Source organism: Trachemys scripta, chromosome 9 (assembly GCF_013100865.1).
Source record: "Trachemys scripta elegans isolate TJP31775 chromosome 9, CAS_Tse_1.0, whole genome shotgun sequence".
Taxonomy (NCBI): domain Eukaryota; kingdom Metazoa; phylum Chordata; order Testudines; family Emydidae; genus Trachemys; species Trachemys scripta.
Window position 1 is genome coordinate 18,114,683 of NC_048306.1, and position 25,117 is coordinate 18,139,799.

Sequence of the window (25,117 nt, forward strand, 5' to 3'; positions counted from 1 at the left end):
ACTAGTCATGTGCTTTCCAAAAATAGAGATTCCATCATTTTGCTACTAGGGAGTCAGACTCTAACCTCAGTTTCAGTGATGCAAACCCCGAGTAACTCCATGGATTTCACTGGGGTCACTTGGATTACTTTTTCAATTTCTTTAAAGCACCTAGCCGGGTTACTTTTTACAACTGAATATATACAAAAAGTATAAATGTCTTCAGAAGGTGTTGCCCATTAATGGTAGTTATCCAAAGAGGTGGTAATAAAGCAACAGCAGTTTGTACCAGAGTTACTCCATATCCTTAACCAACTCTCCCCTCGAAGTCGGAGAAGATGCAAGAACCACATGTGGCCCAAAATCCATGTGGCCTCCTTTCACATAACGTCTTTAGTTGTAAATGCCCAGTCTGGACCAAATTATGCTTCTATACGGGTGCCAATGCAGAATAACTCAATTGAAGTTACTTCAAAACGGAGTTACTTACCTTTTTGTACCAAAGCCTGGTATACACCTAAAAGTTAGGTTGACATAGCCTCTGTCAAGGGTGTGAAAAATTCCCACCCCTCAGTGCTGTAGCTCTGCCAATGTAATCCCTAGACACAGCTAGGATGACAGAAGAATGCTTCCATTGACCTAGCTACCATTCCTGCAGTGACAGAAGGGGTTTTTCTATCTTATCGCACTATTGTGACATAGCTGTGGTGCTGAACCTGTGCCGCTATAGCACCCATAGTGTGGACATGGCCCAAGTATAACAAAGAAGAATCTGGCCCCTGTAGTTTCTTTTGAAACTCTCTTTATAAAAAAAAAAGTGTACTAACAAAATTGCAAACTGCTGCTGTACTGTAGAATTGGGAATTGCGCATTTATGTTGAGACTATACCTCACGCTCTTGCCACAAACTGATTCGAAAGACCAAAAAGAAGGAAGCACAAGTGTACTTGACACGATAGTGTTTGTTAGTGATGTATTAATTCATCAGACGGCTTCCGGCCTTGGCTGAAAGACGAGTCGTGCGTCTCCTCAGTTTGATGTGAATGAAGCGTGGCACTTACTATGCTGCCCCTTCCACTCTGAAAATAAACCATCAACTTGGCAGCTAATGAAGTTACTTGAATGTGTGTCAAAGCAGGCCAAGGGCAGTCTGTCTGAAACTAGAATCACATCTGCTTGTTTCACCAGATGGAAAAACAAAATGCTACTGCTATCCTTATCCTGCCTCCTAACCACTTTTTAGACATCCTCTGTGAGAGAGGAGAGAATTGATGTTAATGCCAATACTAGAACTCCGAGGATAGCTGGAACTACTGCCATCACTCTGAAGTGGGGATCCTGAGCAATGGACCAGTTTTGGTCTATTTCAAGGGTTCTCAACTTCATTGCACCATGACCCCCTTCAACTACACAATCCTAGGAGTGGAGAGCCAAAGCCTAGGCCCCCCCCCCCGACTCTGAGTGGGGGGGAGGGAAAAGGGGGGGAAAGCCAAATTCCAAGGGCTTCAGCCCCAGGCATGGGCCCTGTAACCTAAGCCCTGCCACCTAGGGCTGAAACCCTTGGTCTTTGGCCCCAGGCGGTGTGGCTTGGGCCTCGGCTTTGGCCCCGGGTCCCAGCAAGGCTAATGCCAGCCCTGGTGACCCCATTAGAACAGGGTGGCGACCTATAGTTTGAGAACTGCTGGTCTATAAAACTTTTTTCACCCCTAACATCTTGAGTAGAGAGAGAAGTTATGCCTCCTGCCCGAATTCTCTCAATAGTCTAGGAGGTAAAGGGGGCAGCAGAAGCTGCATGACAACACAATTATTTCAATACAAAAAGCAACTGGAGCTGTGTTTCAAGACATCTTATCTGACAAGAAGTGTTTAATGTTTCACTGTTACCCTATATTCCAGATGTCAGTAGGGGTTGTTTGAATTGTTAAACTAACACAACTAGCAGATGTGGAATACTGAAAGAAAGGAACAGTCCTCTAAATACATATTTTTGACTACTTACTTCACTGATGAGGGCCAATAATTCTTCACTGGTTGGGTGCTGTAGATGTAAAGAGAGACTACGCTCGAGCTGGAGGTGTTATTTACAGCTCAGGTAGTTGTACGTGTGCTAGGTGTGATCAAGCTAGCACACTAAAACAGAAGTGTACCTGCAGCGGCATGGGCAGTGAGATGGGTTAGCCACCTTGAGTACAATCATTTTCCTGTAAGTCTTATTCTCTGAAAACAGTAGAAGATTAATATTCCTAGGTTCTTGTGACGTGTGGAAACTCATATCAAAGCTCTAATACCATTAACTATAGCAGCAGGAGCCTCTCCTACCATCTCCAATTAGTTCCTTTCTAAGCAAAAGGTAAAAAGTTATAGAATTGAAAAAATAAAGGTTCCATTTTCTATACTTGGAAACTGAGTTTGGTTCTGCAAAGACTAGCTCCTCCCCTTGAGCCTCAGGACTGTATTATTTTCTCTATTTGTATTCTTCACAATGATCAAGTTCACCAGGAGAACTTTGGATCGTGAGTTGTCAGTGAGCCACAAACATTGTATTTTTTCAATGACAATGTCCTCACTCACCCCCAAAACACTTATTTTCACAGATCACAATATCATTCTGCCTTCCTCCTCTCTGAATCTAAAACATAGTAGCCTAACTTGGTGGGCTACAGCACTGAGTATTTATCTTAAAGAGAACCCAACTCTTCAGAAAATCTCAGTCTTTGTTTTTCACCACATTAAGAAGGCAGCTTCTATATAGCTAAGTGATTAAGGTATACACTTCAGAAACGTATCTCCTCCACCAGAAGCTGGCGATCACTCAGTCAAAGTTGGTGGCTACCTTTGAATGGACAAATCTCATGCATTCTCTGATAAGATCTGCAAGACCACAGTATTGTTCCCCACTCATATTTTCATCAGACAGATACCCACTATATGGAGATGGCTTTTGGACCTACAGTTGGTACCACATCAGTAATTTAGTGCCTTTATCCAAATTTACTGTTTAAATGAAATGATTCTCAGTGATTTCCCCCTGCCCTGGGCGTGATTAGGGAAACTCTCTAGTACAAGTTATGAATTCTGGTTGTTTTGTGGAGTTATTATGAAATGTTACTATGAAAAGTGCTGTGATCGTGTGTGTGTGTGTGTGTGTCCTCCACTGCAGACAGAACCTGCAGGGGGTACACACCAGACAAGAGACAATGGGGTATACTTAATGATCATGCTTTAATCACACAAAGTTATGCTAAAGAATGGATGCATCCTAGGGGAAAAGCAACTTTACCCATCCTCTAAGGGTGCACGGTTGTGGGGGGGAGGGGGAGGAAGTTACCAACCACAGAACCAACAAAGAGTCTGGTGGCACCTTAAAGACTAACAGATTTATTTGGGCATAAGCTTTCGTGAGTAAAAACCTCACTTCTTCGGATGCATAGAGTGAAAGCTACAGATGCAGGCATTATACCAACCACAGAACAAACAGCAACAGAGAGAGACAGACAGGAAGAGGGAGTATTGGACAGACGAAAGCAAAGTCACAAGCTGGGGGAAGGAAACTACATGAGGGAAAAGCTACCCTATAGGGAACAGCTTGCCCAAAGCAGGAAAACCCTGCCTGCCTTCCTGCCTTGGATACAGATGGCCTCCGAGGACTCCCAAGAGACAGGTGATCTAACAAGGCGCATTGTGTTTTGGATGTTAGTTATGGTCTATAGGATCTGTACTCTCTTGTGCTTTATATGATTAAGTAAAAGAGGATTATACGTTAGACTTGTGAAGCATTTAGCACAGACGCTTTGCACAAAAAACGGTGGTTAACCTTCCATAATTGTAGCTCTTCATGTGCTACACATGTCCATTCCACTCTAGGTCTGCATGCGCGCTCAGCACAGTCGCTGGAAATTTTTCCTTCAGTGGTACCGAAGGGTGTCACATGCCTTAGTACCGGTACAAAGCGTCCAATCGACCCCTCAGTTCCTTCTTTCCAGAAAACTCTGATGTAGAGGGGCAGGACAGCGGGTCATTGAATTGATGCACACAAAACATCTCGAAGAACAACAGTTACAGAAACTGTTTATGTTTTCTTCTCTGTGTGATTGCACATGTGCATTCCACTCTAGGTGACTCCCAAAGAGTTGAACAGGTGGAGGAATCGGAGTTCATGGACACACTGACTGCAGAACAATTTGCCCAAATCTGGCCTGTTGAGTGATGGCGTAATGGGAGGAGAATGTGTGCACTGATGACCAGTTCACTGCTTTACAAATATCCTGAACAGGGATCTGGGCTAGGAAAGGCAAATATGTCATTTGAAAAAATGGATCGGTTATCCACCCGGGGTTGGAAAGCTGATATTGCTGCAAGGTGAACCTTGATAGAGGAGATAGCTAAGCCTTGCTGCTTCAGGTGCAATAGATATTCAACTACTTATAAGGATGACTGCATGGGTGAGACTCCACATTGCAACGCCCAGACAGAGAACCGCTTCCACTTTGAAATGTGAGTAGTCCTGATGGAGGACTTTCTACTACCTAATAGGATCTGACAAACTTGCTCTGAGCAAGCCTGCTCTCTAGGATTTAGCCATGAAGCTTCCAGGCTAATAGGTGAAGGAAGCTCAGGTTTGAGTGGAACAGTCGACTGTGGTCTGGGGGTAACGGAAGCAGGACTGGTATGACCACTGAGAGGCTTAGCAGAGTGGAAAACCAATGTTGGTGGGACCATGCTGGGGCTATCAGAATTACCTGGTCTTGGTCCCGCTTGATCTTTAGCAATACTCTGTGCATGAGCAGGATAGGGCGAAAAGCATAGTAAAGATGTTCCATCCACAGTAGCAGAAAGGTTTCTGTGATAGAATCCGGAGTGTGGCCTTGTAGGGAGCAGAATTGGGGACACTTTGTTGTACTTGATTGCAAATAGGTCTATGTGGGGAGTCCCCCACTGCTGGAATACATCCCTCACCACATCTGGGTGAAGGGACCACTCTTGGTGACTGGAGAAAGACCCGCTCAGGCAATCTGCCATCTCATTTTGTGTTCCTGGACAAAAGAGGCAAGAGGAAGCTCCTCCTTGCCTGCTGAGATAAAACATTGCTGCAGTGTTGGCCATGAGAACAAAGAAACTTCTGCCCATAATGTGGGGCATGAAGGTCTGACAGGCCAGGTGAACTGCTCTGAGTTCCCTGAAGTTGAAAGTGAAAAGTGAAAGTTCCTCCGGAGACCAAAGGTCTCAAGTTCTGAGGGGCCATAGGTGAGCTCCCCACCCTAGCTTGAGGTGCTGCCTTGTATGTTGTACCACGTAAGTACATGAGGCCATGTGACCTAATAGTCTCATACAATTTTGGGCTGTTGTGATTGGATGACCTCTGAGGTGTGTTATCAGAGATGTGCTTGACTGGAAACATCCCTCTGGGAGGTAGGCCCTGACCTGAGTAGAGTTGAACACTGCTCCAGTGAACTTTACCCTTTGTGCCAGAGTGAGGTAGACTGCTCTACATTTATCAGAAGGCCTAGGGACTTGAACACTACCTGAGCCCTGGACCAGCTCTTGTCTGTCATCTAGATAAGGGTAGACCTGCAACCCTAAACTTCCTCAGGAAGACTCCCACTATCACCATACATTTTGTGAACATGCACAGAGCTGCAGCCAGGCTGAATGTGAGGGCCGTGAATTGGTAGTACAAGTGGTTCACTATGAATCTGAGGAACCTTGTGTGTCCTTGGTGTATTGATATATGAATAGGTGTCTCTTTAATGGAGGATGGTGTACCAATCCCTGGGATCCGGAAAGGGAATAATTGTTGAGCTGACGCAGGTCTAAAATCGGTCTGAGACCTCCCTTGGCCTTTTGGATTAGAAAATAATGGGAGTAGAAACCCTTCGCTCAAATTCTGCAGAACCGCATCCACAGCTCCCACCCGAAGCAGAGACTGAGCCTCCTGGGCCAGAAGTTCTTTGTGAGAGGGGTTGCTGAAGAGGGGGAAGGAGGAAGAGTGGGAAAGAGGGGTAGAAATAAACTGGTGGGTGTATCCCACTTCCACTGTGCTCAACACCCAAAGGTCCATGGCGATACAGGACCACACGCTGAGCAAGTGGGAAAGCCTAAAGGCAGTTTGTGAACAAAGGAGAAACAGGGTCTGGCTTAGAAGTGTAGGACAGAAAGAGACCTTGAGAAATCTTCTGGTCCAGTCCCATGCACTCAAAGCAGGACTAAGTATTATCTAGACCATCCCTGACAGGTGTTTGTCTAACCTGCTCTTAAAAATCCCCAATAACGGAGATTCCATAACCTCCCTAGATAATTTATTCCAGTGTTTAACTATGCTGACAGTTAGGAAGCTTTTCCTAATGTCCAACCTAAACTGCCCTTGCTGCAATTTAAGCACAGTACTGGGCGGGCTGTTGGGGCCTATAGTGCTTCCTTGAAGGGTGCTGATGTGTACAGTCCAAGGGACTTAAGGGTTCCCCTGGAGTGTCTTAATCCATGAAGCTTCAAAAAGTACATCCTGCAGGGTTTGCTGGACCTCCTGTGGGAGTCCCAAGGACAGTAGTCATGAATTCCTGCACATGTCCACTGCCAAATTCCTGCACATGTGCCACATCCAAAGCGGCTTGCAACGAGGCACCTGCCACTAATTTTCCCTTTTTCACCAGTGAGGAGTACTCTTGCCTAACCTCTTGTGGGACCAAGTCCTTGAACTTCTGCATGGAGTCCAACATGTTAAAATCATACCTGCCCAGCTGTGCCTGCTGGTTTGCAATTTTGAGTTGTGACCTCCCTAGTAGAATAAACTTTCCTACCAAACAAATCCAGTTTCTTTGAGTCCTTTGATTTTGGGATTGCACCCTGATAGGGTGACCAGATAGAAAATGTGAAAAATTGGGAGGCGGGGAGGGGAGGGAAGGTAATAGGAGCCTATATAAGAAAAAGCCCTAAATACTGGGACTGTCCCTATAAAATTGGGGGCTGATGGTCCTGTCTTACTCTCTCATTGGCAGTGGATACCAGCAGGGATCCTGTGGTGGGAGGGGGGGGAAGATGGGTGTACAAGTGCTCGTAACCCTGGAAAGGAACAAAGTATTTTCGCTCAGCCGTTTTTGACGTGGGTGGAAGTGATGCAGGGGTCCATAATGGCCTCTCAGTGAGGCCGGGCTACTTTTGATGGGCCTGCAGCTGCTAAAATGTCAAGTAGGCTATGGGAGGATTCCTTCACTACCTTCACCTGTATGTCCAGATTTAAGGCCACACTCTTCAACAGGTCTTGGTGAGGCTTATAGCATCGGGGGAGCTGACACGCCCGTCCCTGAGACTGCCTTGTCAATGGAGGAGGCGGCCAGCATCAGCTGTGGATACTTTTTGTCCCTGTTGGCTCGGCAGGATCCTGTAATTTGGTACTGAACTCGGTACGGGAGTCCAGACCGGGTGCTGCCAGGTGAGGTGGCGGTGCCCTCCAGCATGGTCGGTACCGATAGAGTGTTGGTACTGCACTGTGTTGCAGATGTAAACGGCTCATCCGGTACTGGACTTGAAGGTGCCTGCGTAAGTGCCAGAGTCAACAGTTCAGACTTCTGCAGTATTGAGCCAGAGGAGTGACCTGGTTTAGATCTAACTCTACTCTGGTGCCCATGCCTGGCCATCCTCGTTGGTGATCGGTGCCAGGACTCAGGTATGGCAGGAGAAGCACTCCTTACCAATGCCCAGGCTCTTGGTGCCGAGACTCACCAACCTGGCTCAGATGGAGGTCTCAATGTGGCTCCATGAGCAAAAACTTCAGCCTGGCCTCCCAATCCTTCTTTGTGTGAGGTTTAAAGTCTCTGCAGATCTGGCAACGGTCCCCAACGTGAACTTCTCTTAGGCACTTGCAGCTTGAGTGTAGGTAGGTCAGGAGCATAGCCTTGTTGCAGGAGGCGCAGGGCTCAAAGCCCGGTGACTGAGGCATGCCTCAGCACCAGAGAACGGACAAAAACTCTGCTAAATCACCAAGTTACAGAACTTCACTAAAACGAGTTACAACTAACTATACAAATAAAAGAAAAAGAAGACCACTGAGACAGCTTGCCAAAGGAAGGTCACTGGAACTGCTATCCATCACGGGCAGTAAGAAGGAACTGAAGAGGTGTGGGGTCAGCAGAGTGATTTATATTGGAACTATAGGCGCATGGCATCAGAGGGCACTTAACCGCCCTGATGGGTACCATAGAGGGGAAAATTTCTGGTGACTGTGCTCGGGGCGCTTACAGACTTACGGTGCAATGCACATGTGCAATCACTTAAACAGGAACTACAGTTCCTCGAGAGAGAACTAAACTGTAATCAGAAACTTCACTCCTTTTAGGGTGAAGTTCTAGGAGAGGGTGTGTTTAAGCACGGGGGAGTCTGAAGGGTCAGCACAGCGTTCAGGGGCTAGGCAGCTTGACAGCAGGTTCCTGCTTTCAGAAGAGGGTGCCAGAAAAAGGGTTAGCATCTCAACAGTAATGCTTAGGGAACTAAGGACTGGAGCAGTGGCTGGACTTCATTAAGGCTCCAGCAGCTTAAAACACACAGGAATGCAGAGACACAGAATTTTTCCTTCACAACAGTCCAGTGGGTAGCCAGCAAAGGGGCAGATGGCCAGATCTGTGCTACTGGGATCTTACTTCTACTTTGGATTGTCACACATGAAAATAAAGGACAGACATTTTGTCCTGCCTGTTAGTTTCTTTTCTTCTAGTTTCAGTACTTGGGGTGATATACATAAATAAATAAAAATACATGGGACAAGTATTCCTACATCTCTCTCATGTTGCTATATTGAAATAAATGAAAAAAAGTGGCTGTCTACAACAAGATGAAGGAAGTAATTCTATATTTAGCGGTCACTGTATTGGTATCACTGTTGGAGTAATGACATCTGGAGCTTTCTACAGAGGACTGGCTTTTGTTATGAATCTGAGTGACAAGTCTACCTGCATGCAGAAGGGAGAATCCAAATAGGAATGAGACACACAAATTATAAGAAAAGAAAATTAAAACCCACACAAACCTGTCTTTCCTTTTAAAGTGTCTAAGATACTTCAAAACAAATTCTTAATCTATGGGGACATTCAAAAATTAAATTAAGCGTTCGTTAGGAGGCAGGAAATTTCGTGCAGTTTTAGGTTCTGGTAACACAGATAGACCAAATTTGACTTTTGCTCAAAGACTGAGCCCAAGCAATAATGCTTTGTATAATATATTGGCCTAGTGTGAGTAATCATGACTTTCTGTAGTGGCTTTTCTCGGAAACCATGCAGCCCGATACTTAATTCAGTGCTACGGGTAGCCTATCCTTTGGTGCTGAAGATTCTAAGTTCTGTTCCTTCTAATGTATGAAGGTGGGTGGTTACCATGTGGCTACCCTGAAAATTTCAGACAGAAAGAGATCAGTGGCTTGCTAAGGACACACATATATTACTCTTGTTGTGCCTTAACAGGATCTTTAAGTTTTAGTTCTGCAAAGAAGTAGTAATGAGAGATTCTTCTCCATGGTTCTTTTGAGAACAACATGTCCAGGAGTATTAGTGCCAAATGGACTTTAGAAGGCCTCATTTTACTATAGCCTCATGGCCCATTGATGATGAACTTATAGAGAAAGATCTTATTTGAATAGACGTAATGGCTTGAGAAGAGTATTGACAGCACGATGGTTAACTGGTGTAGAATGTCACTACCACCTTTGGAAGAAATTTAGGGCAAGCACCACCTTATCCTTAAACCATTTTGTATAAGTTGGCCTAGTCACTGAGGCTTGAAGGGAATTATGTGTCTAAAATGAAGTAATTGTCACCAAGGAAAAATCTTTCTAGAGACATTCTATTAGCTTTCCCGTCTCCAGGAATGGTTAACTATTATCAATGGTACCTTTGGAGAAGTGAAAATGACTTACTTGTAATTCTTTTTTCTCTGACTCTTAGTAGATAATCAGCTGATCAAATTGAGAGTTCTGCAGTCTCTCAATTTTGTAATTTATTTATTTTTCAAGTTTATAACAATGTACCTCTCTTTGTGCATGCAGAACCGCCCCTATTAAAACCACATTTCTACATCATCCAGTTGACGGTGTGTCCTCTACAAATCAGAAGGTAATCTCAAAGCACTAAAAGTCAAGAAACACTGCCTGGTTTGTGTGGAGGGAGTGACATCCCCAGCCCAACAATATAGGGACTGTCAGCCCAATTAACCCCGCTGTAGGGGTAACGTATCACCTTTCTTTCAGAAAAGTTGGGAGGGTAATGTAGTTTTCTAGCAGGGGCATATGAAGCATCTGCACAAGCTGAACTTTAGAATTTTGAATGGTGAAAGTTCCTAATCTCTCTCGAACCCTAGAGGGGATATCTGTTACACCCAGTGCACTAACTTTGGAAAGTAAGAGCTACCACACCCCTATCGTTTTTTCAAGTTGCAATCTTTAAGCAGCAGCATGAAATAAAATATACAGAGGACTCTTGGAAAGACATACATTAAACAGCAATTCATTCTTCCCTTGCTGAAATGTTGTGAACTCCTCTGATCATTAATGGAATTTACAGACACACACCAAAAGAAGAAAGGACCACTGTTGCAGAAGGAAAGATATTGTTAAATCTGTTACTATGAAGGAAGACTTTACCATCAATAATTTAGCAGATGTCTGCAGGAAATAAATAAATTGAGGCAATATTGAAATAACAAAACATATCTGTAATGTAGCCCCTAATACATACCTGGTCAGTTTTATGGTTTTCCTGAACTCATTAGTAATTGGAGCTTTGTAGCCTCCTTTCCTCAATAAGGAATCTATGGTCTGAATGTGGTCCCATCCTGTTGAGTTTTATCAGAATAAATATCAACAAAGAGCATGTAATTAAACAGACTTTACATTAAAATATTACTTCATGTTATATTTTTGCATCTACTCTGCTAAAGTCCATTATAAAGATTCCCATAGATCTGTAACCTGTAAATTCCTGTGTTCCTAAGAACAGCCTCTTGCAGGAAGTACTATATACAGGATTCTTCCTACATCAAAGTAAGTTTATTGAGCAAGGCAAAGATCTTGCACATAGTTTAAAAGTAGATCCAATACAGCCATACTTTCTGGATCTGGAAAAACAAAAGTTATATCCTTCCAAAATCTAAAGGCTGTAAAAGAAAACAAAGACTTCATCCTACTATGGCAAGGTCGTGTATCACAGTAACCCTTTAAATCATATTGAAATAAAATACATAGAACCACTTGAAAATCAAGTTTCTAGTGGAAATATTGCATGTAAGCAATCTTAACTGGCTCAAAGTGTGCTTTAAGGGGTGCAGGTGGAGGACAGAAAAATCCCATGCCTCATCATCAAATGGTATGGGGTCTCACAGACCTTTCTGTAAGTGCCACTGTTAAAGTTAACAGCGATTTTTTTTTCCAATTTCAGAATTACAACATTAAATAGTTTGCTGGCGGTTGGCTTATACATTTTTGGAGTATTAACCCACAAATAGTTTAGGTTAATTATGATTCTCCTCCAACAAGTCTTTTACACTATTTTAAAGCAATATATAACTATCAAATTTTGAATACATGGTATCTCAATAATATGTAGAAAATGAACTGTGCATCTTTTATTGATAAAACTGTTAGATGTATTTCAGAAATACACAATTGCTTAGATTATTCAGATAGGTATCTAAAAAGACTAAGTATATCATTTTGCTTTGTCTGTTTAATAAATCACATGTATAAAAACCTGTTTGTTTTTTTAAAGAACCCAAAATTATATGTATAAAAATTTTGACTAAAGAAATTCACATAACAATTACACTTTATAAATATAGTATGAGCTATCTTAAGTGACCATATAAGGGCTTAGCAAAAAACACTTTTTCCTGAAAGACGCAGACTATAATTATAGAATAAACAAAACTGTACTGGAAATCTTAGGGATAATTGTAAGTAGTCACTTATAGACAGGGAGTTGTATATTCAACGTGATCCTTAGTGCAGGTTTTTCTTTATCTCTTAACAAATTCAAACATAAGGAGGCAAATGCAAAAACAATGAAAAAACAAAAAACAAAAACCCTGAGTCACAGCTAGAAGAGAAAACATTAGTAAGTAGTTAGCGGATCAGCACCATACTGGTATTAAACAGAACTAGTGTATTTTGTTCTTCCAAATGATGAACTTATAAGTCTGTGCCTCTTTTAAAAGGGTCACACTTTCATTTACAAAAGTATTTTGGGACATTCAATATGAAACCAACTCCCTTCTATCCACCCAAGAAACAATGGGAAGCCAAAGCTCTTAAAGAGGATTAAGTGACAGCAGTGAGAGCCTAAGAGAGAAAAACTTCAGTATTGCAGGTTGAGAAATAACTCCACTGTTAAGATCCCCGAGCAGTCATCCCATCACTAAGTTAAACTGGTTTTGCATTTCACTGATTGTAGCAAGTTGGGTGTATGAAAAATGGCAGCTTTTAATTAGCACTGTCCCACCACCTACCTCTTTTATTTTGCATATTGCTGCTACTTTACTGTTTGTTTATGACTTGCTTAACAAATTGCTACAATTTATTGAAATCTTCCCAATAAAGGGATTGATTTTATACAGGCATTTAAGTGGCATTTATAAGAGTTATTCCTTACAGTTAAGTATTGCTCCATCATCTGACATCAGTGCAAGGTCAAATATTGCATTTTAGGTTTATATGTATATTTAAATTCTTCACCAGATCATATGAAATAAAGTGCAACAATGACCTTGCTCCTTTGCAACCTCCGGTAAGTAGGTGGCGGTTCGTTTTGATCCTTTTTCATTGATGAATTCTATTCTAATGCCATGTACACCCACCTGAAAGAAATTGGCAGTTTTATTAGTACATTTAACAATAATACAAGACATTTCTAATGTGAAATATCCCAAGATGTGAGTGAGCCTTTTAAGGAAAGGTTTACCCAATTTTAGATTAAAAAAACACAAACAAAACCATTTTCAAGGTAATTCTGAAGTGAATTTAGCCCTCTTTAATGGCGTCCAACTGACAGCCTGGCCAGGGCAGTGGCAGTGCAAGCATGCCCTACAATGCCCCACTGAAGTACTTAATCTATGACCTGAAGGGAACACCATTTGAGGTGAGAGTACTTGGTCTCCATGCCCATTCAATGCTTAACCTCTCTTCTGATCCTGCCAACAGGGGTGTTATTAAAGGGATGTGAACACCTGTCCACCAGAAAGTGAACCAAGTTCACCAGTTCCATTTCATAGGCAACCAGCTGGTCTAATGACTTGTAGCCATTAACAGCTGGGATCTTGTCTGAACTGGCAACCTAATGGTGAAAGTTTTGAGCTATTACCAATCCCTTGAGCCTTCCAGTTCATGAAATTTCCACTAATGTATGAAGAAGAGGGGTACAGGAAGGAAAGGTATTTCAAAGCTTTGGGAAGCTAATCAACTTCAAATTCATATTTCCATATATAGCAAGACTGTTTTCTAGTGTAAGGTCTACTGCCTACAATGAAGAAACCAACATTGCTGACAGAAAGGAGTGACATGCAACATTCATGAGATGTTCCAAATTCCTATAAGAACTAGCCTGGTGCCCTTTGAGGCACTGTTTGCAAAAGTAATGCGTGTGTACACAGCACTTCCCTATTTTCAAGGGTAAAATAATTCTGCTATAAACACATGCTCTTGATCAGTTTGTCGTAAGAGGCCTCCAGCTGGAAGTGAAATTTCTTACCAAAATTTAATCAAGTTTTCAGTTACTTTTAAGTTACACAAATGTAAACATAAAATGTTAGTAGCCTCAGATTTTTATTCTTGTGCTCCTTAAATTTGGAAGTCCTCAGGTGCAGGTGGAAACATGAGTATTGGGAGTTTAAAAGCTTATAGTGTTATTTGGTTTAGATACCTGTTTTTTGGCGCAAACTAATTTGATTTCAACAAAAAGTATAGAAAGATTTTTAGAATGAAGACTTACTCTAGAACAACTGCATGGCAACCAAATTCAAAACCAAGGATTAATATAATGGAGCACACAAGCTCACCAGGGCCAACTGTCCAATTAATACACAGATATTTCAATGTAAATATTATACAAAGTTATTTTTGCTCTAGCATCTTCATGTGACTATGAGTGTGGGGTGAGGGGAGGGAGATTACTCTGGTGACCTTCACTTGAAAATGCTCCTCCTCTTTATCAATGCACCATGTCTTAAATATGATGACACTTTTCTGAATGAAGAAATGAAGATGTGAATCAATAACATCTTCATTCAATGATTCACATCTTCATTCAGAAAAGTTTCATCTCTAACCTCCTTCATATCAATTAGTCTCAATTAATCTCTCTCACATTTCTGAACCTAAACTTTCAAGTAAGCAGGTGTAACTTTGTTTTAGAAGCCAAATCTGTACTCTTTGAAGGTGTAATTCTGAACTAGACAGTTCTATTATGGCAAATGGATATTTGGGAATGAAAAGTTTAAGCAGATCTTGTCTAATTTATTCTAGGATCAAGGAAACCAACTAGTAACGTTATGCAAACTGTAAGACCACATCTGAATGATGGGAAACTTCACACTAATACAAAGTGATGCACATCAACATGGTCCATCCATGTGAAGCTCAGGTGCCCCCTTTTATTAGTGTAGCAATTTGCATCTTTTTCAGATCAAATTTGCAAGACAAATTGATTAGAGCAGAAAAGTAATTACAGATTGACTAATTGCCAAGATAAAACCCATAATATATCCTGACCAAAACATTTATGTTTACATACAAACACTACCAGTTTTAAATTTTCCTACATACCAGAAACTGAAAAAACATCTATCAGTCCTCAAACACAACAACTGCAAATCCTCTGAAATCTCTTTTTATTACAGCATGTAGATCGGGATTGGGGTCCCGTTGTTCTAGACAATATGCAAATCCAGTACAGGGTGGTCACTGCCATGAACAGCTTCCAATCCAATTTAAGAAAAGGCTCAACACGTGGGTTTAGCAAGCAACACTAAAACCATACTGAACATAATTTAATATTTCTTTGCTGATTCAGAAGGCACTTCAAGGTTCTTGCAGTGCCTCAGGGTCATCATGATCATTGTAGATGTGGAAGGTGTAGTAGATTAGGCTCAATCTGTAATGGCCCTATGACACACCCTGGAAAATGCTTTTTTGAATAAATCCCTGATATCAGCTTGCTTGTTTGTCTTCTGCCTCTTTTGCATAAAAGTAGAGTGCAGAATGTGCAATTGCATAACGTCCTGGGCAGTATACTAGTCTCCGTTACTAGATTGAAGATTTGTATTGGGAGATATCGGAAATGCCGGATAATAGAGCTTTCCGGTTGATAAAGTAAGTGCCAGATAACACAGTTTTTACTATACTGATGATGTGCTGAATATGATTCAATACCCAACCAACAAATAACTGCACTCCAACAGAGAGTGAACATAATTCTCATTGATGCGTAGATTGTGTCATAACCAGTTAAACAGACTAACAGAGTTCATGGAAATATCTTGCTCTAATTATGATGTCCAACACACTCCCGACATACTACTAACCCTGCCCACAACTACACAAGAACATTGCATTGGTATAACCTAACTCGTGAATTTAAACCACTATAGCTAACAACTGCAAACCTCTGCGTGGACATTCTTCTTCTAGTGTAAGTGTGGTGTTTTGTTTTTTTTTTCTTCAGTTTTTATGTTGATGGGAACAGGCTTAAATTTTGGGTGGTTGTTTTTTTAAAACTGTCTCCTGGGTGCATCTGTTCATCAGAAACTCTAAAATTACTATCTAATTTCGTACAGACTGATGAAAGGCCATCTCTCAGTCATTACTACTCACTTTCATCTCATCATCAAACCCCACAGCCACAGTCTCAAGAGTCTTCTACAGATTGGTAGCATTTCATCGAAGGACAACAAACTCAGGATAGAAGACCATTTCACAGTATTTTAGGAACCAGAAGCTGACAAAATACTGGCCATTAAGTAGCCTGAATTTGTATGACAGTATGCTTAATGTGGAACTACTGAAGAAACTTGGCTAATTTTCTGTTCTGTCTGAATTCTGACTTTTCTTGATGTCAGGAAGGCTTGTTTCAATATTCCAAAGCTTTCTCAAGGAATCTGAATCACTTTGTGGTGAGAAGACACAGATGATCTTAACAGGAGAAAAAAAATAACAAAGGAAAAGTACTGGGGAAACCCATCTGCGATTGGGTGCGAGTGACTGAGAAATGATAGCATAGCTTTTGCTTCCTTCTGTATTTTCATAGAAGAGAAATGCAGAAAATGTATAAATTAGTTTGTCTTTCACACATTAACAAGGTATCTACTCCCAAATAGCCAGAGTCTGTAGTACCAAAGCTTGCCTCATGAAACATTTAAGCATATTTCATACCTGTCCTATCCATTTATAGGATTCAGTTTTTTCCTCCCAGGGGCTCCTAATACAGCATCCTGAACCTCTCTCATGGGGTAAGGGATTCAGTGGCCTGAGATGCAGAATGGATAGGAATCTCCTCTTTTTTTTAGGCTCTAAGCAAACCAAACAATTCTCTTTTTAAAAAAGGATTCTGAAACCCACTGCATTGTTTAGTAACCTAGCAGAACTTTTTTTGTGTTTGATTTCCTCTGTGGAGCATTGTATTGTAAGGAAATGTCTCGCTAAATAGTTTAAAGATTCCAACTCTGACATGAGTTGAGAGTAAAGGAATTCGAGAGCAAAAAAGCAACGAGCAAAAAAAAATAAATAATTTTGGAGAAGAGGGAATTGCAGTCTGTGCAGGGCGGGGATGACCTTAGTGGAAGGGTAGAGAAATTAGGAAGGTGATTGTAAGAAGGGTGAAGGGAGGAATAAAGCTGAGTTTGCTTTGGGACTGGATGGCTGCAAGGGGAAATGGAATGGGAGACAATGTCCCATCAGATACACTGGTGGATGTGAAAGGGTGCAGATCTTACTGCCTCCATGTCAGCAGCATTAAACAGTATTTTACCTCCATGAGCTGCTTCCCCACTTGCCCTCTGGTGTGTACATTCTCTACTAAAGTATTATCATTCAAAAACATATCCCAGAATTCATGATACTGCCTGTCTCAGACCTTTTTTTGATGGAAAGGCTGTGATACTACACACAAGTAGTCATTGGACAGGGGTAGTGGAGAGATGTCTCGTGGGAGGAAGACTCTGTGTTTAGAGAAATGAGGAGACAATGCATATCTGCCCAGCATCCATTTCAAACCACCACGTGTGTGAACTACTGATGCATAGTGCAATCATATACAGTCATGCGTGAATGGAAACCCTGTGTATTTTATGAAGTGTCTTCATGAACCACTGTACTGAAGTGATCCTTCGACAGTAAATAGAAAAAGGTGCAAACCTTTATAAGAGGTGAAAATGGTGGCAATTTGAAAAATCATATGGGAGCTAATGGCAGTCAATTCACTCATGTCTCCTGTTTACTCGCCTGAAGTCTCTGTTGCAAAGAGGATCTCTCACTGCTTGCTGCAACTGAAAAACTGATCTCTTCAGTTTGGGAAAACAATTCATTAATCAGTGGAAGGAAGATCTATCAGTCTGTTTCAGGGTATAGGAGGCACTCCTGTCCTGAGCCATGTCTTCAAATGATCTCGTCTCTAAACCACCACAGCACTGCAAGCTGTCTGGATCTGCAATTTTGAAATATTTTGACTTCTGTCAGCAAATTGCTGAATTAGCTCCCACAAGATCTCAATAGCATACCTACAGAAGTAAGGTCTCCTAACCAGGCTGATGATTTTTCAGGATGATCTGGAAATGAGCAGTTATACCAGATGGAAGACCCAGAATCTCTCTTTAGGTCATATTCTAGCCATCTTGAAATGTCTTTTTGCCACTGACATTGCATAACTGCAGTTCCCTTAAAAGAAACATGGATGACATAAGCTGTCTCACTGTAAGGGGCATGTACAGTGACACATCATTCTTTTAAGGACTAACATTTCAGTATAAACTTCTTACTTTATATGGAATTCCTGTAAGTCATTTATAGTTATATACAGCACCATCACTTGAAAAGCATGGCAGAAAGAACTACAGGATTTTGCATGTTTCAGGAGACTCATTATATTATGGCCACCTCTTTTGATTCCCTTACCACGTTAGAGGCTTTAAAAGTATAATATTAAAATATTTGACAATACTCCTCTATCCCGATATAACACTGTCCTCGGGAGCCAAAAAATCTTACTGCGTTATAGGTGAAACCGCGTTATATCGAACTTGCTTTGATCCACCGGAGTGCGCAGTCCCGCCCCCCCCGAGCGCTGCTTTACCATGTTATATCCGAATTTGTGTTATATCAGGGTAGGAGTGTACTCTTGCTTTTCCCACCCTTCCAAAAAAGGTTAATGGTTTCCCTTACTGAAGTGTCTTGAGAAATTTCATAGCGAATATTTTTCTATAGAATTTTTAAACCAACGTATAGAATTCTATAGCTGGGATATAGTTCTCTATTTAATTCAATAGGGAGGATTACAAATTCTATCGAAAGGAATTTATATTTTATTACTATCTAAAGTAATTTCTGTCATATCATATTTTTTCTTCTGTTATTAAATTCGATAGGACTTTGCAATAAAATACAGAAAGTGAAATTCCTAAAGTTACATATATACAGACATTTAAGGTATAAATTAGAAGATGGTCTCCAGATCACAACGTTCCCAGAGTTTGGTGGGTGTTCTGAGCTGGGGTTTTGGTTTAAGCCCCTCTCTCGAACAAATATGTATTTTGGTCATTTTTAAGCAATATGCTTATTTGATAGGCTTTGAAACAGTTTGTCATTATGTAAAAGTATTTATCTGGAAACTTGAAATGCATATTTCAACTTGGGAAGATAATGATCATTACATTGTACTGTACTAGACGATAGCATGAAGCCAATAAAATATTAGCGTGCATTTAAAACTTGAAAAACAGTTTCTGAACATGCTAAACTGTAGCAAGCAGACTAGACAAAATCTCAACCAGACAGTTTAAATTATTTACTACATTGATTCAATTATTGGCCTGTAAAGTTTCATTTAAAAAGTCGCTGTAGTTATTAACGCTTGAAAAATTGTGGTCCAAACATATATTGTGCTTCTGTAGCTCAGAGACCAACAATTGGATTGTCTAAAAAGAACTGTTCCTGGTTTAGGACAAAGCTTCAGCACAGAGTAAATTTTTGACAGATGAGAGATAAATCATGAAAAATGGTGTTTATGGTGAAAACACTGATCGTTCCTCAAAGAAAACTTGCACCCATTTTTCTCAGCAGTAGCCAAGACATGAAGCTGTTGTCACTACCAATTAACTGTGAAATGCATTATATTTAAGCTTTCAATTACTGTACAATTGGCACTTCTAAGGCGAACGCTGGAGACAGTCACCCCAATGAAAATGAGGTCCCTTATGACCTTTACCAGTGAGAGCACCCAATTGTGGAGACTATACACCAGTTTTCAACCTGCACATACAGCCAATAGAAAAGCATTACAGTTCACAATTTTTAAAAAACGAACACTAAGCATTAGAGCTCTTTTATGTGTGTTAAACCATTATTAACACAAGACAGTGGAATTTGTTTTCTTTGTAGTGGACTAGAACATGTCTATTGTTTTCATAAGTGACAAATTTTCAGTAAAACTGTCACACTCAGAAATATACATTGTTAAAAAAAAAAAAAGAAGAAATTTAGACATAACAGCAATGGCTTCTTAATCTGTGAGTTTTTATGCTGCTGTGCCGACAATGTGTGCAGTTTCCCTTTAACCATAACAAGTAAAGTGGATGCTGCTCTTCACAGGATAAGTATTAAATTGGAAAAATAAATGGTATATTTGGTTTTCGTTGTTTTCAAGGGATTAGTGGGGACAAGTTCTAAGTGTCCGGCTTGCACCATTTTCACTAGATAAAGTGTTATTTGGCTTCAGCCATCCATGCTTATTCCTATATCTAAATGAGGCAGCTGTGTGGGGCCTTTTTTTGTGTGTGTGTGCGTGCAATGAGTGCACTATGTGATTCCAGCAGCTTAAGGTCAAATGTAGTATCAGTATATATTGTCTGGTACAGCCTCTTTCTAGAGACTTATCTTGTTCTAGCAGAGCGATGGACTATGACTGTCTTGGTCTCCTCTATAACTATTATATTACAGAAAGTTTTGATCCAAAAACTAAGGATGTATTTTGGACGATGTCTATTGTAATATTGCAGAATTTAATCTTAAAAAAACAAAACAAAACAAACAAACAAACAAAAAAACCAACCACCAATGGTGTCTTGTTCATGTCTCTCTTTTAAGAACACAGGTTTACTGTGATCATCCAGTGGGCATGAAAATGGCTCAGTTCCACTCTATGGTTTTAATACCCTGAGAACTTGCATGGTAACACCACATCTCCCAGGAAACACCAGAGATGCCTCATCTTACGTGTATAAAAGACAACTAAGACAATAGGAGAACTACACTAAATATTCCAAAATTTCAGTTTTCTTATTAGTTGGGAGGAACTAGAGGATACTGGTATCAAGATAACTTTCTTTAAAAAGATCTGGAATCCTTACCTCCCAGTCCAAGTAATCACATACATCTTCAAAATTAGTGAGTAGAGACACTGAGCAGAAAAGCCGTGGCAGCTCATCCCTCGTCATTGGGGGGAAACGGCTATCTTTAAGGGCACTGTTGAAAACAAAACAAATTTTTAAAGCACTTTTTTTTTTTTGCCTAAATTGAACTACCTAATGAACCAACTGGAAAAGAAAAAGGTAAGAGACAGCAAAAATAAAAGCTGATGGAATGATGACTACTCTGACAATTAATTCTTAATAGTGCAATACGCAGTATTGCAAATCCTTTTCTCTTAGACAAATGGTTTCGAGATTTCATGGCAGGACAAGTTATATGGTCACACCAATTGACTAGATTTTCTGGGTGGTCACTCCTTGCTGAGTTGGTTTTGCTACTGGGACAGTCTTAAGGAGGAACAAATTTTGGGGGAAAACAGATCAACGACAAATCTGTTTTGAAAAGATTAAATGACATAATTTTGGGTAGGAGAAGACAGTTATGCTGGGAAATATATATTTTGACATCTTGAAAATAATCAGAATGATAACTCTATAAAGAACTATTGTGTTTAACATATCAATGTAGACAATCTGAATGAGCAAAATACTCATGCAAATTAAGAAATGTCAACGTAAAATACTTATAATGGTACCATCAAAGACTCAGATTTGTGAAACTATAGGACTTGAAACTATTCTGCAAAACAGATGTATGATAAGTAATAGAGCAGCTAATGAACATCTAAGCTAATCCACTGATAACGTAAGGTCCAGTGGGCAGGTGTGCAATGTAGCAGTGCCACATCAAAGGGAAAGTGGTACCATCTACATTCATCTCAGTAACAGCTGCATTACGAAAACAGGAGAGAATGGTTAACCAGAGATGTATGAAACAAATGTCAAGGATAATTGTGTATTGTGCAAGATTTGGTATAAGGAGAACTGGGCAAACTGGGGGGGAGGAGGGTAAAATGAGTGTAATATACTTGCATTTATTATTTTCTAAGCTTGGGAAAGGAGATACTTGTATACAAAAGGGCCTATGTTTAACAAGAAAAAGAACTGATCTGGCCAACTGGTTGTTTCAGCAAAGGAGGAGAATCTAACAGGGCAGAAACCTAGTTTAAGGAGCTACATAGTCCTCAACATTTTCCACCCACTGAATGTAGGATACAGTCATTAGTTCTATGAACCCTATTTGTAAAATGACTAGAGATGACAACTCTTGGATCTGATACACAACTATGTTCTAAAGGTGCTCAGGGTTCATTGAAATCTCTAGGTCAAATTTAGCCAGTGTGTAGTCCCATCATTGGTTCCATATAGCTAAATTTAGCCCAGATGGAGTTGTAGTGCAGAGTGCAGTAGACTCAAAAAAGTTTAAATTGAAACGGGGAAATTATAGTGTGTATACTTGACTCAGAGTTAATATTCCATTACCAACTAATGGTAAAAAGTGAATTCCTTCTTATGAAACTGCATTTTGAAAAGAATCAATATATTTTACTGTGGTGTAATGCTTGAAAACATTCAACGAAAAGCTACTGGAACTACTGAGGTGGTGAGAATTACTACAGGCCCCTTGTCAAACATTGGTAGTTTTACACAAAAAGAAGAGGAGAAAATCCAATTTTATTTTTGGATGGAGTTAAATGTAGTTCATTGTATAGGTTGACACAGGATGAGGGGGTTGCTCTACCAAGCATTAAGGAGTATTTTAGGATGCCCAGCTTCAAAGAAGGGCCGATAGAGCGATTAGAGAGACAGGAAAACGTGGGGAGGGTACATCAAATAGAAAAGCTAAGTATCTTTTTATGAATGAGGAATATACTTATTAGGAAGGAAAGATCGAAGCATTCTATGCCTCAGCTTTTCCACTGGGAAAATGGGGATAATATCAATATATGGAAAGCCTCGAGAAACTCTGTATGAAACCATACTATATACATCTCAACTAAGATTATCTTTGGCAAGATTATGAAAGTACATTTGTGTATGTGATTGCCTTCGTTAGTTCATCTCAGAAGGTGATTGATATTCTCCAAGACCCCATAAAGTTATTTGCAAAACCAGCTGCACAACTGCTGCAAATTGAAAAATCAGACTCCAGTTCCTCTCCCTCCCTTGTTCCCGTGACATGGAGCAATATCAGAAAACAAAATCTATTTTAGACATGATGAAGTAGTGATAATGAGAGGGTACAAGGTCACGTTCACCCTTTATAGCTCTCTATGTGCTGTTCTTCCTGGGTTTGAGTGAGGCACTTCACAATATCATGACAACTAGCACAAATGCTAGTGGGGAAAAAAATGGCAGTTTAGGAATAGACAAGTAGATGACAAGAACATGAGTAGAGCCAGACTTCTTCACACTGGTGGAATTAGAATTGACATAGCCATAAATACTGCTTATGTTGTAATCTCTGTATAATTATGTATTCTTCATCTATGGTTGAGAACCACTGAAATAACGTGTGTTTAACCTGATGTTGGTTATAAGTTACTGCTTCAAGGCTTAAACTGCTATTTTTCAGTGTCACTTAACAGAACAATTCTCAACAGCAATAAGTTAATGAAACATTTTTGTTGATCAAATAACTTTGCATTACTTACTGCTGTGCCTTTCCATCTCTAGAAGGGCAATGTTGTAATTATAAGTGTGATAATTACTGAATAATAAAGAAATATGCTAAGCGAACAGATATACAATCCAGACACTTTCCTGCACCTCTTAAAAATCATACAGTAAGAAAAATTATGTTCTGCAAATCTCAATTTGATATTACTGATTTCTAATTTTAAAAATCAAGATGGTAGGCCATAAAAATCTATTCCCAACCTAAACCTGGCCTATATTAAAAATCATAGTTCAGTTTTTCTGACATATGCAGGTTTGTGATTTATTACTAACTAACAATGCGTACATTATTCTCACCACTTTAACATTCCCTTTTTTCCCCCCACACACTGTGCCACTGGTGTAAAAATACACTGGTCGAATACACTGGCATCTGTAAGTCTGAGAGACTTAAGTCATCCTGGTGTTTTGGGTCAGGTAAGTGATTAAGTCAAAATATTAAGGCATGAGTCTGATTTTTTTAAATTAAATTGATAATCTTTCTGACTAAAGGAAAAAACAAGACTATGTTTAATTAAGATTCCTTGTTACTTTTGTGAATATGCTTTGATTATTATATTGCATTAATATGTTTGGAACTGTTCACTTTTTTATTTTAAAATTCATTGCTGAATTTCACTGCATATTATTTTTGGGACGTTTCCCCCATCCCACAGGAAAAGATACTGCTAAAGATTATGGCAATTCATTATTAGATTTCTAGTTTCTCAGTAACATAATGTGTCTGTACAGTATTAATAGCTTATTGAGTTCTACTGATGAAAAGAGGTGGGTATTATTAAATCTAAACCAAAAATTCCAATTCTCTCAGGACCGACCTGTACAGACGACTGTTATTAGAAAACAATCTTCTAGGTACTGTGTATGCTCCGATCCACCTTTCTTAATTTGTGCAGTAATTTTGTCATGTAAAACACATTCCGTATCAGCTGAATTTGATACCTTCAGGAACCAATAAGTTGTGCAAGAGAACCTACGTAATCACATGGTCTTATTTTTGCAACCTTCACTTTCCCTCTCTTTTTACACCTTGTATTTCATCCATCATATTTGCTTGTTACATCTTGCTTCAAATTAAAGACTAAACTCATTGGGGCAAGGAATATCTCACTATATGTGAAATCATGGGCCCAGTGAAGTTAGTGGCCAATTCCCAGGTATAAATTCTCAGCTGGTGCAGACTGTCAAAGCTCCATTGACTTCAACAATTTTACACTAGTTGAGGATCTGCCCCTTTGACTTTAATGAGGCCAGAAGTCATCCTATATGTTTAATGCAGAAGTCACCACAATAACACCTCAGTTCTAACTGCGGTTATTGTGTGGTTATGTGTTACTTCAATAGTAAATAAGTAACATTCTGAGAGATAATATGAAATCATAACAACGTTGAGTAATGCCCGAGAACTGAGATATGAACCCTAGTATGAACATGCAGCAACACAATAAGATGAAAGTCAAGTGCACAATAATAAAAATGAAAATGTACGGCCACCTCAATTTGAAGCCTGTGGCAGGTAAAAGCCCTTTGATGTTATTTTCATTCTTGGCAGCTGACTGAAGGTTTTAAAATTTTAGGAAAATAAGCATTAATTGTAATTTGTATAGTATATCATTAATGTGCACCTTCACTGTACACACTTGTAACTGCCCAGTTATACCATTATCACAAAATTACACAATATTATGGAAGTGCTGGTAATAATTCTATAGTTAACAATGAGTCAGAAGTTTTCAGTGTAATAGAAGCTTTAAACCTTTATTTTGTAAGTCAGTTGAAGTGCCAGTAAGTGAAATACAGAAAGTAAACTAAGTACGATTTAATATTTTCATGATGGTCTGATGAAAAATGGATTGATACAGACAATAAGAGTTCCAAAGTAACTCCTATTCAAAAATTTGTCATTGATTGTCTG

The 25,117-nt window shown here is 40.0% G+C and overlaps 1 protein-coding gene across 1 annotated transcript in view; it reads right to left on the minus strand.

Moving 5' to 3' along the window:
- AMMECR1 (AMMECR nuclear protein 1) overlaps nt 1-25,117 on the minus strand; it is a 99,046-nt gene that overhangs the window by 788 nt on the left and 73,141 nt on the right. Inside the window, exons 3-5 of the mRNA XM_034780664.1 lie at nt 20,563-20,677; nt 12,717-12,807; nt 10,695-10,791 (exon numbers count right to left, since the gene is read on the minus strand). Coding sequence (XP_034636555.1) covers nt 10,695-10,791; nt 12,717-12,807; nt 20,563-20,677 — 303 coding nt within the window. The remainder of the gene's footprint in view (nt 1-10,694; nt 10,792-12,716; nt 12,808-20,562; nt 20,678-25,117) is intronic.